The sequence below is a fragment of the Buteo buteo genome, chromosome 7 (assembly GCF_964188355.1).
Source record: "Buteo buteo chromosome 7, bButBut1.hap1.1, whole genome shotgun sequence".
NCBI classification, from domain to species: domain Eukaryota; kingdom Metazoa; phylum Chordata; class Aves; order Accipitriformes; family Accipitridae; genus Buteo; species Buteo buteo.
In genome coordinates, this window is record NC_134177.1 from 21,053,362 (window position 1) to 21,065,601 (window position 12,240).

At 47.7% G+C, this 12,240-nt stretch overlaps 1 protein-coding gene across 2 annotated transcripts in view; it reads right to left on the reverse strand.

The window, feature by feature from the left end:
• Positions 1–7,137: 7,137 nt before the first annotated feature.
• Positions 7,138–12,240, reverse strand: part of MOGAT1 (monoacylglycerol O-acyltransferase 1) — a 28,681-nt gene continuing 23,578 nt past the window's right edge. For both annotated transcript variants that reach the window (XM_075031867.1, XM_075031866.1), the window contains exon 6: positions 7,138–12,125. In XM_075031867.1, the coding sequence (XP_074887968.1) occupies positions 11,971–12,125 (155 nt within the window). In that variant the 3' untranslated portion in view covers positions 7,138–11,970. The remainder of the gene's footprint in view (positions 12,126–12,240) is intronic.

The following is a 12,240-nucleotide window of genomic DNA, read 5'->3' on the forward strand; positions in this document are numbered from 1 at the left end:
CGTTGCTTTGGACTTATTTCTGTAGTGTTTCTCAGGATGGATGCCTTAAAGGCTACAGATGCTTGGTCACAGCAGAATCCAGAACCTGAGAGTAGCAGCTGGGGGAGATTATTGACACGTCTACACAAGCATTTTAGTTCAGCTTAGGGATGCGCATTGAACTGAATCTCCCAAGCATAACAGTAAGAATTAGTTAAAGGTATGATTTGTGATGAGTAAACAATGTAAAACTGGAGGAGTAAATCCCTAGGTAGAGCTTCACTTCTCACCTGGGAATAACACCTAACATAGGACTGGAAATGGAGCCATTTCTTCCACAGTTGTGTGGATTCAGTGAGAGCTGTGGATACCAGTGCCCATACTGCCTTTTCAAGACATGTGTAAGATATTCAGCATATCTTGACTCCTCAAAAAATGACAATGGCTATTTCAGCTTGGCTGTGTGCACTTTCTCTCTCCTTCTCACTGTTTGCGGCTGAAACTTCAGCTTCATTTTCTTCTCCCCAACTTCCCACCGTGCTGTTCCCACCTTACGGAGGCTCCGCACCACAATATACAGGACATGCTGCAATTCGAAGGCCAAAAGTTGCTAAAGCGCTTATGCAAGTTAATTACTGTGCCTGTTTAATCCCACGTAATGCAGATTAGCGCTGTCAGCTACTGTTCGGAGAGCAGTTGATGTAACAGGCTGGCCCGTTAGCCGGGAAACCGCTCTCTTCAAGAGCAGCAGAGTTGCTTCCAGCGAGGAAACGCTGACCAGCACTGGGAACAGGAACCTCTCATGCTGTTCCCCGGTTGCTGTCAGGATGTAGGAGGCAGACGCAAAAGCTAAATATGACAAATAGGCAGGTTTAAAGAAGGTATCACACCCCTCATTTCAAGGGAAAATTGTCAGCTTTGACCCCGTGCAAGTTCAGATGAAAAACCTGTAAGTTTAAGAGAACAGTCCCACAAAAGACATCCTTACGTCAAGCCACTAACCACAGTGAAGTCAAGCCACTAGCCACTATTTTTATATCAAACTAAAAAACCTAATATAGGTTTCCATGAAAATGAATACCAATAGGCCAAAGAAAGCCGTCCAGTTTGAAGGGCCAGGCATCCCTATGGACAGGAGAAGGTGGAAAGCTGGAGGGCTTCCTGGGAACTTCAGCTTCTCACAACTTGAGTCCAATCTAATTGGATTAATTTACAATCGTTACTTGGGTAAAATGCCCTTTGGCAGCAACGTATGTTTACATAGGGCCTGCTTATTCCCCAAAAGAGTGCAAATACAACGTGTTCAGATGGCTCATTCCAGAAATGAATGGCATGTAGTATTTCAGGATTGCCAACAATGCTTTTCCTGTTCTGGAGGGGTAAATAATACCGGTTATCTTGATCTGTAAGTGGTAGCCAGGACTGCAGCATTTCATATGACACCATTGGTAACTGAGCTACAGTAATAATGCCCATTTCCTCCACCCATGCATTATACGAGAGTTAAGCAAATATTTTCCACCTCAGCAGATTTTATGGTCAAATTACAGACTTTTCTCACTCTGGTTCACCGCTGATAAAACTTTGTTTGATGGAGGTAATAATGACAGAATATGTGATAAGGCAGTCTACCGCGGGCTGAGAGTCAAGGCACGGGATACTATACTTCCACGTTTCTAACAGCCTTTCTTATTCCACGTGACTTATAGATGCAGTAAAATGGAATCATTATTAAAAAAAAAAAAGGATAATTAAATATAAATCACATCAATACTTTTTTTACATTTAGAAATCTAAGTCTTTCATATTCTAAGAAATGAGATTTTGCAAGCAAAAGAGACGTGAGATTAAAAGATGAACAAGTGTCTAGAAATTTTAACCTCACACTCAGCGTGCTTCGGCTGTTAGCCCCAATGCCTGAGGATGGACAGAAGTTTCTCTTAAACTTGCAGCCATCTACCTCGAGCTGAAGCTGGTTCCCTTAAAATCTGCCAGCAGGATGCCCCCGTGTGTGGCATCGCAGTGACGCTCTCCGGGGATGATGCTCACAGGTGAATAAGCATGAGTCTCGGTGGCAGCCAGGGACGTTCCTGCCCACACCTGCCTCTTCCAGTTGCTTGCCAGCCTGAGTTTCAATGAAGGCTTGAGGTAAGATGCCAGGCTGAGATGTGGACACACATCTTGTCCTACCAGCTCTGCTAAGGGAGTGCTGACATCTGTCAGGGAGATGGGGCAGGCAGCAGAGGGGTGACGTCTCAACCACCACGGCAAGACCAGCAGCAGGTCAGGTACCAGACACCCCTCTTCTCTCTGCTTGTCCCCAAGGACAGTGGGTATCCAAACAAAGAGGGGGACTACCTCTGACTTCACAGGAAGGGCAGGCAGGCAAACATATCGGTCAATCATTAGCCAAATCACTCACTTCACACGGCACAGGAACAGAAAGATGCAAATGAGGAAGGCAAGAGCATCCCGCAGAGGCAATGTGGCAAGTACAGGACAGCAGAGTGGGGGTTGGGAGAGAGGCTCAAAAGTATGAACACACCGAAAAATAAACCCTGATAAACAAGTTTCCAGATTGAGAATATTAAATATTTTTTCACGGGGTCTTTTTTTTTGCTGAAGATCAAAAAGTGATGATACATTTCAAAGAGCTTCCAGAGCAGCAACAGTTGTGTTACCTTTTCTTTGCCCTCCTTCCTCCTCCCAGCCACAGGACTAAAAATGTCAAGCTACAAAGTCACATAGAGTGAGAAATCTTTCAGGCAAAACACTGAGCCAGAAGGAAAAAAAGATGGAAGAAGATGAGCTAGTAGCAGGGAATGAAGGCATTAGAGCAGCAGCACCTTCCTCAGCACAGGAACAGAAACATGCGAAGTCCCAAGCCCTCCAGAGGCAGTCAGTGCATTTAACTCTATAAAGCTTGAGCAAGCATCAGCCCCATAGCTCGCCCAAGCAGGATGAGCAAGACCAACTCGCTTCCTCCCCTGTTCCCTTTCATCCCAGCTGCCTTGGCTTCCTGCCCTGGAAGCGAGGAGAACAGGGAGTCACCCCGCAGCCACGCAGCGCAGCCCACGCGGGTGCGGCGTGGCCCAGAGCCCCGCCGCGGCACCGTTCCGTCCGGCTTCAGAAGCGTGAGCCAGTACGGGCCTAGATCGTGGTACCCAGGGGCAGAAACCCAGGAGTATCCCACCCTCTCCTGTCCCTTGGCACCGAGGACCGGCCGTTGGCTAGTCTCAGCACCCCAGAGTACCTATTTGTGACTCTAGCGACCAGGTTAAAACCAAAATTCAGCACCGTTTTGAAAATTTGTTCGCTGGCGTCGGAGAAACCACCAAGCTGGGCTCTTAGGAGAAGCCTGACTACTAGGTCTTTATCTCCACAGGTTCCGAGGAGTCGCACGTTACGCTGGCTTCACCTGGAGCTCGCTGCAGCGAGCACTTCTGAAAACCCGCCCGGCGCGCTCCGCTAAAAGCACCCGCCGGCGGCAGGCGGGCGAGCGGCAGACCGCGCACAGGGCCGGGTAAGGGCAGCACCTTAATCCTCCCGCCGCGGCCTCAGCCTTGCCTTTCGGCCAAAGAACCCACCTCCCGGCGAGCTTCTGGTTGCCTGCGTCGGGCCGTGCACCTACAGTTAGTTGCGCGAAGGGTTTTTCCGTCCGCAAAATCCACGGCCGCGACGCGCGCTGCAAGTTGTTAGAGGCGCGGGCGTGCGAGCGTCGCGCTTTCCCGCGGCGCGCCCGGCGTTACGGGCCCTTCGCTGTGACTTGCCGCCGGCGGCAGGGGCCGCCGCTGCCCGCACGCCTCCGGGCGGCCTCCACAAGCCGGCGGACAGCGGGGCTGATGCCCCCCGGAGCGGGCTGCGAGCTGCCCCCCCGACCCGCCACCGGCCGCGGCGCGGCGGCGCCACCTGGCGGCTCGGCCGGGCGGCGCCCGCGCTGCCCCCGCGCAGCCCCGGCGGCCGCGGGCTCCGGCGTCGTCCCCCGGCGGCCGCGGGCTCCGGTGTGTCCCCCTCCCGCCGCGGGCTCCGGCGTCGTCCCCCTCCCGCCGCGGGCTCCGGTGTGTCCCCCTCCCGCCGCGGGCTCCGGTGTGTCCCCCTCCCGCCGCGGGCTCCGGTGTGTCCCCCTCCCGCCGCGGGCTGTCGCCGCCGAGCCCGCGCAGACGCCGCGGGAACCGGCGGGCCCTTAGCGAGCCGTCGGGGCAGCTCCTTCCCTGGCTGCCAAGGGTTTCCTACCTTTCCTGAAACTGCTAAAAAGAGCCAGGACTACGTGACTTACCAAAAAAGCTACTTTTAAACGGTAAAGCCTCAGGCCTTTGTCTAGCAATACACGTGCCTCGAGTTTATCGATCAAAACACGCACGCGGTGGCAGGTGAGGTTCGCCATGTGCCCGCCGTCAAGCTGAGCCCTCTCCTGCAGGCCGGCACCCAGGTGCTCGGCACCGGTTACCGACACCGTGGCCACTGGCTTCCCCTCGGGGTCAAGCCCCTGGGGTAGTGAGTGACATCCTCACCTGAAACGTGTTTTTCCAGAGCTGAACCGAGGTCACGCCTAAGTAGCTGCGCAAGCAAACAGGCATGGTTCAGCCCAGCCTACCTCCTCTTCTGCAAGAAGTACGGCGCTACAGAGTACGCGGGCTGCCCTGTTTTGACTGGACTCTTTGTTTAAATAGGCTCTACTGGGCAGGAGTCATTTGCGAAAAGTAATGGAAAAAAATGCTTCATTTAAATAGAAAAAATGGGGTTCACTTTGTACATAGGCAGCAAACAAATTTAGAGAAACAGCACAAATTTTAGCAACAAATAAAACTCCTCCGTTCTGTTTTAATGTGGACTTCTACTTCAATGCCTTTTAAAGCACGTATATGTCTGTATTATTATGTCTAAAAATTAGTCCTAAGCAATTTCCCCAGGAAAACACTATAATTCATGTCTCTACAGGACAGTCTCTGCTCTACAAATGGTCAGAGAGGATGTGTTTTCAGTCAACAAACATATTATATATATTTAAATACTGCTTGCTGACTGCAGAAGGAAAAGATTAGACCACTGCTGATTCACATTAGCCAAGAAAAGCTCACAGCCAATGTGCCAGGCTCGCTCTTTCTCTGGTTATTAAATTTCATCATAGCTGTTCAAAAAGCAATGGGGCTCCATTCATGTCAATAGGAAATTTAACGAAATAAATTGCACAAACAGATGTCATTTGGCAAACAGCTGTAATTTTACCACTGTCCAAGATGGAAAAGAACCCACATTAGATGTTGGCCAAACCAAACATACAAAGGCCACAAGTATTTCTTGATCCTAGCACGCTTTAAGGGAACCTCTTCCCCATTGTCCTGGTTTCGGCTGGGATAGAGTTAATTTTCTTTCCAGTAGCTGGTATAGTGTTATGTTTTGGATTTAGTATGAGAATAAAGTTGATAACACACTAATGTTTTCAGTTGTTGCTAAGTAGTGTTTAGACTAAAATCAAGGATTTTTCAGCTTCTCATGCCCAGCCAGCAAGAAGGCTGGAGGGGCACAAGAAGTTGGGAGGGGACACAGCCAGGACAGCTGACCCAAACTGGCCAAAGGGGTATTCCATACCATGGGATGTCCCATCTAGTATAGGAACTGGGGGGAGTGGGGGTGGGAGGATCACCGCTTGGGAACTAACTGGGCATCAGTCGGTGGGTGGTGAGCAACTGCATTGTGTATCACTTGTTTTGCATATTCCAATCCTTTTATTATTATTGTAATTTTTTTATTGTTATTATTATTAGTTTCTTCCTTTCTGTCCTATTAAACTGTTCTTATCTCAACCCAAGAGTTTTACTTTTTTTTTTTCCCCCCCGATTCTCTCCCCCATCCCACTGGAAGGGGAAGTGAGTGAGCAGCCGCGTGGTGCTTAGTTGCTGGCTGGGGTTAAACCAGGACATCTATGCACTGCAAAAGGCTCTTGCCAAGCTTCTGCTATTTGTGAAACTTGCTGTTGGGGTATAGAAGGCAACCATAAGTGATATCGTTCCTCACTTTCTTTTAGCTACTTTTTTAGATGGATGTATTTCTCCAGCATACGAATATACTAAGGAAACAAATTTCCTCCTTTTTCTCTTCTCCTCTTCCTTTTCTACAGCTCTATTCTATCTGTTAAACTGAGAAAAGAGGAGGGACTGATGGGATCTGCAATACAGGCACTGCCTCAGCACTTCAGCTGACATGAAATTGGTATCAGCTTTAAGAAACATCAGCTGAAAAGCTGTCTACATCCTTCAGTCCACCCAATTCCCTTCAGAGTCAACTACCTGGGTACAGAGGTAACATCACTTACCTATCACAAGCAGCTGTGATCAGGATTAGTGTTGCTGCAGCACTTCAAGAAGCATGAAGATTCAGTTGCTCTCCATTCCTCATTTTTCTCCATTTCTTGCTTTACGGGTATAACTTGCTTCTTTTTAGTATTTCAGCAAAACCAAGATGTGATGTTGATCCATTGATAAACCATGAAACACCTCCCATTTACACACACATGGGTATAATGAGACTATTTCAAAGCAATCCAAGGCCACTTTACTTTTTACCCATTTTTCCCCTTTGTACTATAGTGAGATGCAAGGTGGGATTGCTCCATGAAGAAAGTATTAGAACAGTAACAAAACACAATTAGCCTTTCCCAGGCTTGGGAATTCGTACTTGTCACTGCAGCTGTTAGTATAAACATTGCCATACTTTAAAAAAAACCCTCAAGTACATCAGTGTTCTAAGGTGGCTGGTTTTTCTCTTCCCAACAGACAAATGCAACACTTTTTTACTCCAAGCAGCTCTTTAGTTCCCTGGTTCCTAGAGTTAAGCAGAGCCTCTGCAGGGTTTGTTCTTCTTTCTAGGGTACAGATCTTAAGACTTGGACTCCTTGATGCAAGTTTCACTTAAAATTCAAAACCTTATCCTTAAACTTCAGTTGAATTCAACTCCAAAAGCTATTATTGCATCAGTTCCTCAGAGGAGTTGCCCACCGTCCCGTGCTCCAGCTTCCCTGCTGTGCCCTGTTGGCACTGTGGTCCTGGTTGTGGGCTGCTGCAGCCCAGCCCTTCCCTGCCACGGATCACTTCTTCCTCAGACCCTTAGGGACTGCCAGCGGGAACCTGGCTTCACGTCATCCCTCAGGAGACTGCAGCGAGCAATGCATCCATCTTCCCTGCCCCCCTGATTTCTGAGCATGTTATGACCATGGCCTTATAGCTAGTCTAATATGAGCTCTGGAGTTCAGTCAGGTTCCTAAGGTCCAAGGGGTGAAGCCCTTACCCAGTAGCAGCGACGCATATTTGAATTCCGGTCAACACAAGCACGCTTTGGTACAAACCTTTATTATCTCACACCTCCTTGCCGCAGCTATCATTGAAACAACTGACATTCATATTTTACAGGTACCATAAAAAGTTACAAAGTGTAAAATATTCTTTGTAGTCCACAAAGTAAAAATTCTTGAGGATTGACTTTCTGTCCCCACAAGGGAACAGGCAGGCATTGTCATCGTGAGCACATTGGAGAGGCAGTGTTTGTATGATATACAGGCAGAGCATCTACGTTGTTAAGAGATGACTAGCTTCCCTGGGATTACCTCTGTCATTAAAAGGCACAAAGAGAAACAGAGCACAAAGCAGGCCCCAGTAAGTGTGGACAAGTGTGGACATCCTACCAGAAATCTGAGCACCGCCTGATTCTGCTCATCACAGCTGGGGGAGGGGGCTATCACCATTCCTACTAGCTGCTTGCTTTTGCTTTGTCAAGCATGAACTGCAGCTGAAGACTTGTCTTGATACTCTAACAAACATGGGAAGCCTCCTCTTGGCTGCACCAGTGGTAGGATTAGTGCCTGCACCAGCCACAATGGGTCTACAGCTTCCAGGGCTCTTTAAGCTCAGTATTGCAGGGCTGTTTTACAAATCCACATACTAATACAGAGGTAAATATCTCAGGTGCCACCATGCCTATCAGGTTTAGAGACTGATATTCTATTTTAAAATAGTCCTAGATATGCTAGACAATTTGTTAATAAAAGGTAGTTTGGAAGGACCATCATAAGTAATATGCAGCAGTTACTGAGCAACAATATATATTTAAGCAGCTTGGAGATTTTGTTTTCTTTTTTCCTCCATCTTCCTGTGTTATAAAGCAATGAAAATTTCAGTAGTCAGAGTAACACAATCCCTATTTGTTCTAACTGTGCCAGTTATGGATGGTATTCAGAGCCCACAGATAATTTTCTCATGGAATTCAGAGGTAAGCCTGTTTGTAGGTTACCCTAAGGACCAGATATTGCCCCCATATCAGTATCCACATATTCCCTAGAAGTTTTGGCTAATTTGATCAACAACAATTCAGTGTTAGTTCCCATCCTCAGTCCAATGCTAATGCTTTTAAATTGATATCCTGAGCTTCTATATCATTAAGGTAATGGGAAAAGAGCAGACTGAGAAGGAGAGGAAATCTCTCATTAGAGCAGATGATCTAGGAGAGAACGGTCTGACACAAATACCTCTTTCATGAATAATCAGCACTACTCATCAGGGCAGGCAGCCAAAAAAACAAATCCAAAGGAAATTTCACACAGCTGGCTAAGCAAAAATGACTACTGTGATGGGTTAACCCTGGCTGGACACCAGGTGCCCACCAAAGCCGTTCTATCACTCCCCCTCCTCAGCTGGACAGGGGAGAGAAAATATAACAAAGACCTTGTGGGTCCAGATAAGGACAGGAGAGATCATTCACCAATTACTGTCACGGGCAAAACAGACTCAGTTTGGGGAAAATTAACTCAATTTATTACAAATCAACCAGAGTAAGGTAATGAGAAATAAAACCAAATCTCAGAACACCTTCCCTTCACCCCTCCCTTCTTCCCAGGCTCAACTTCACTCCCGGATTTCTCTACCAAACCCCCCCAGCAGCACAGGGGGACGGGGATGGGGTTTATGGTCATCACACATTGTTTTCTGCCACTTCATCCTCCTCAGGGGGAGGGTTCATCACACTCTTCCCCTGCTCCAGTGTGGGGTCCCTCCCACGGGAGACAGTCCTCCATGAACTTCTCCAACATGGGTCCTTCCCACGGGCTGCAGTTCTTCACAAACTGCTCCAGCATGGGTCCTTTCCACGGTGTGCAGTCCTTCAGGAGCACACTGCTCCAGTGTGGGTCCCCCACGGGGTCACAAGTCCTGACAGAAAACCTGCTCCATGGGCTCCTCTCTCCACAGATCCACAGGTCCTGCCAGGAGCCTGCTCCAGCGCGGGGTTCCCACAGGGTCACAGCCTCCTTTGGGAACCCACCTGCTCCGGCGTGGGGTCCTCCCTGGGCTGCAGGTGGATATCTGCTCCACCGTGGACCTCGCTGGGCTGCAGGGGGACAGCCTGCCTCAACATGATCTTCCCCAGAGGCTGCAGGGGAATCTCCACTCTGGTGCCTGGAGCATCTCCTCCCCCTCCTTCTTCACTGACCTTGGTGTCTGCAGGGTTGTTTCTCTCACACGTTCTCACTCCTCTCTCCGGCGGCTGTTTCTCCCCATCCCAACTCTTTTTCCTTCTTAAAAATGTTATCACAGAGGCGTTACCACTATCGCTGATTGGCTCGGCCTTGGCCAGCGGCAAGTCCGTCTTAGAACCAGCTGGTATTGGCTCTCTCGAACACAGGGGAAGCTTCCAGCAGCTTCTTACAGAAGCCACCCCTGTAACCCCACCCTGCTACCAAAACCTTGCCACACAAAACCAATACAACTACTCGGGGCTCATCGCCTACTATAATCCTTGGGACCCTACAGACCTCTTCCCAGGTATCAAACCAGCCATGTTTGACCTCCCTCGACACATGTCCTTCCAAGAGCTGAAAAAATCCTGACCATAAGCTCATGTTAAACATGCAAGTCACAGTGCTTCCTTTCTCAACCCCTGCTCCTAAGACCCATTTCTGCTGAACAATAAGCCACCACTCAATATTTTGTATGCATACACAGTCCTTCAGAGATCTTAACCCAGGGAAAGATGGACAGAGAGTGAGGAAGCAAGGTGTCTACACCACAGTGATCATCAGGCAGCAAAAGCATGGGAAGGGATGGCAAGCACACATGGTGTCAAGAAAGCTCAAGTAGAAGTGAATTGCGGCTACACTGACAGCAGTCTGTCAGGGAAAAGGGGGCTACTTCTTCAGGCATCACGAATTCCAGCCCTGGCTCCCAGAAAGACATCTGTCATCCTAGAGAAAGTGAGAGCAGGATTTACTGGCCCAGTGCTGGTCACCTCTGAATGACAGATAGGCACTAGAAGGCACAAGTCTCCTAAGAAAACCAACCTGTTGCTGGAGGGTTTTTTGGAGCACATCAGACCAACATACATCCGCTCTGTCTGGCAAATATTTACTTGGCTTTGGTTCATTAGGAGTCCACTCCATAGGAGTTGAGATATTTCCACTCTTTCCTTTAAAGACCTTCACCTTGTTAAAACTCTGGAAAGAAAAGATCTTAGCTTTTCCCCAAAGTCCCAACTGCGTTTCTTCTAAGGAGATTCCAGCCCAGCAAGCACACAATGTGTCCACTGCCTTTGTGGAACAGTGCTGCTGTTCCTGGAGCACCCTAGTGCGGAACTGACCCAGCAGCAGATGCCCCAGGCTGCCTAACAAGCCTGTGCATGTCCTGTCAGAGCACCTAAGTGACATAAAATTCAGGCACCAAAACTGCTTAAAGCAAACCAAACACTTCAATAAAACCAGATCTGCAAAGTCCATGTGCAGTCAGAAAACATTTACAAATACAAGGACTTACCTCGTAAAAAATTCAATAATATGCTCTAATTATCTTCACACACCATCAACTCCAAGACCTAGGCATTTTAACTGAAAAAGAGGTTAGCTAAGATTTTTTTTCTTTTCCTTTCTTAAATGGATATCCACATCTAGGATAAACCTTCTCTCCAATTTAGGCACCTGGTTTATATACAAAGCACCCTCTTAACCTGCTGCACCCTACAGCTATGCTCACACTGCCTTGGCAATTACAGCTGTGTCACACTGCAGCACAGCTTTCCACATACTTCCCCACATCTATTAGTGGGGAAGAAAAGGCATATATCAAGTACACTTTCCTTGGTGACGTTTCAGAACTAGACTGAACGAACAGAGCTCCCCTTCCTTCTGTGGAAGGGCTTGACATATGATCATTTTTAATTTGCAAAAGTTGTAGAGTTCACATGATTCCCACACTAGCTTCCTTGATACACTTCTCCTGTCCTGTGCCTGCCATGTCCTCCGAGGCTGGAACTACCAAACAAAGCTACTTCATCCTCCAAACTGATGATCCAAAGCACAGCTTGTCCAAAAAAGTCACACTATTCAGCGCTTTCCACCACCCAGCATATACATGCACACAGAGGACTCAACACGCTGTTCTCCTACAGAGGGTTTGCTCTGCTCGATAACTTGGACAAACCACTTTTGCTGATACCCTATTCAGGGCAGAAAGCTCCTATTTATTCTTGAATTCACATGTAAATGGCTTATAATAGCCATCTGCTAAAAACATACACCTCCATTTCTATGAAAGAGCAGCAGGGTTTTCCGGTATTCAGAGAACAACCTGATGTCATGTTTGATACATGCCAGTAAGTCTCTCAACTTCTAATCAAAGACTTCTCTGGGTTTATACTCTTCTTGCTTGTGATCTCATGCTGGGGTTAGGTACCACGGTGGTAAGAACATCTGTGTGGAGCCTCTCACTAGCATTTCAGGTACGGATGAACGTAAAAGGACAACTCAAAACAGCACTGGCTTCGAGGCTCACACCCTAAGGATCCCCCCCCCCCCAAGAGTAAGATAAAAATCAATAAATCATCTAATAATCCCTTCTTAAAATTATTCCTTACACAAGGATAATTGCAGATTGCAAAATACAGATTGCAAGAAAGACATCTTTCAGCATACACTGCTTTTTTTCCATGAGATTTGGAATTACAAATTGTAATTTGCTACTCGAAAATAAGAGATTTATGCTCAGGGATCCCATAATTTCTTTTGTGTTCTTCAAATAATTTTCTTAGTTTCTGTAAGTACAATGCATGTAGCTGTTCAATCTCTTCAGTGGTGGGGTTCAAGTTCCGTTTTACAGGGATAGGGCTTCCCACTGTAAATCAAACACAACAGTAGCATTACCTTCATTGATATCTCTTTTTAAGTAGAACTGCTTTCCCTCCTGTAACAGCTCCACCATAGCTCCCAACAAGGTGGCAGAATCACAG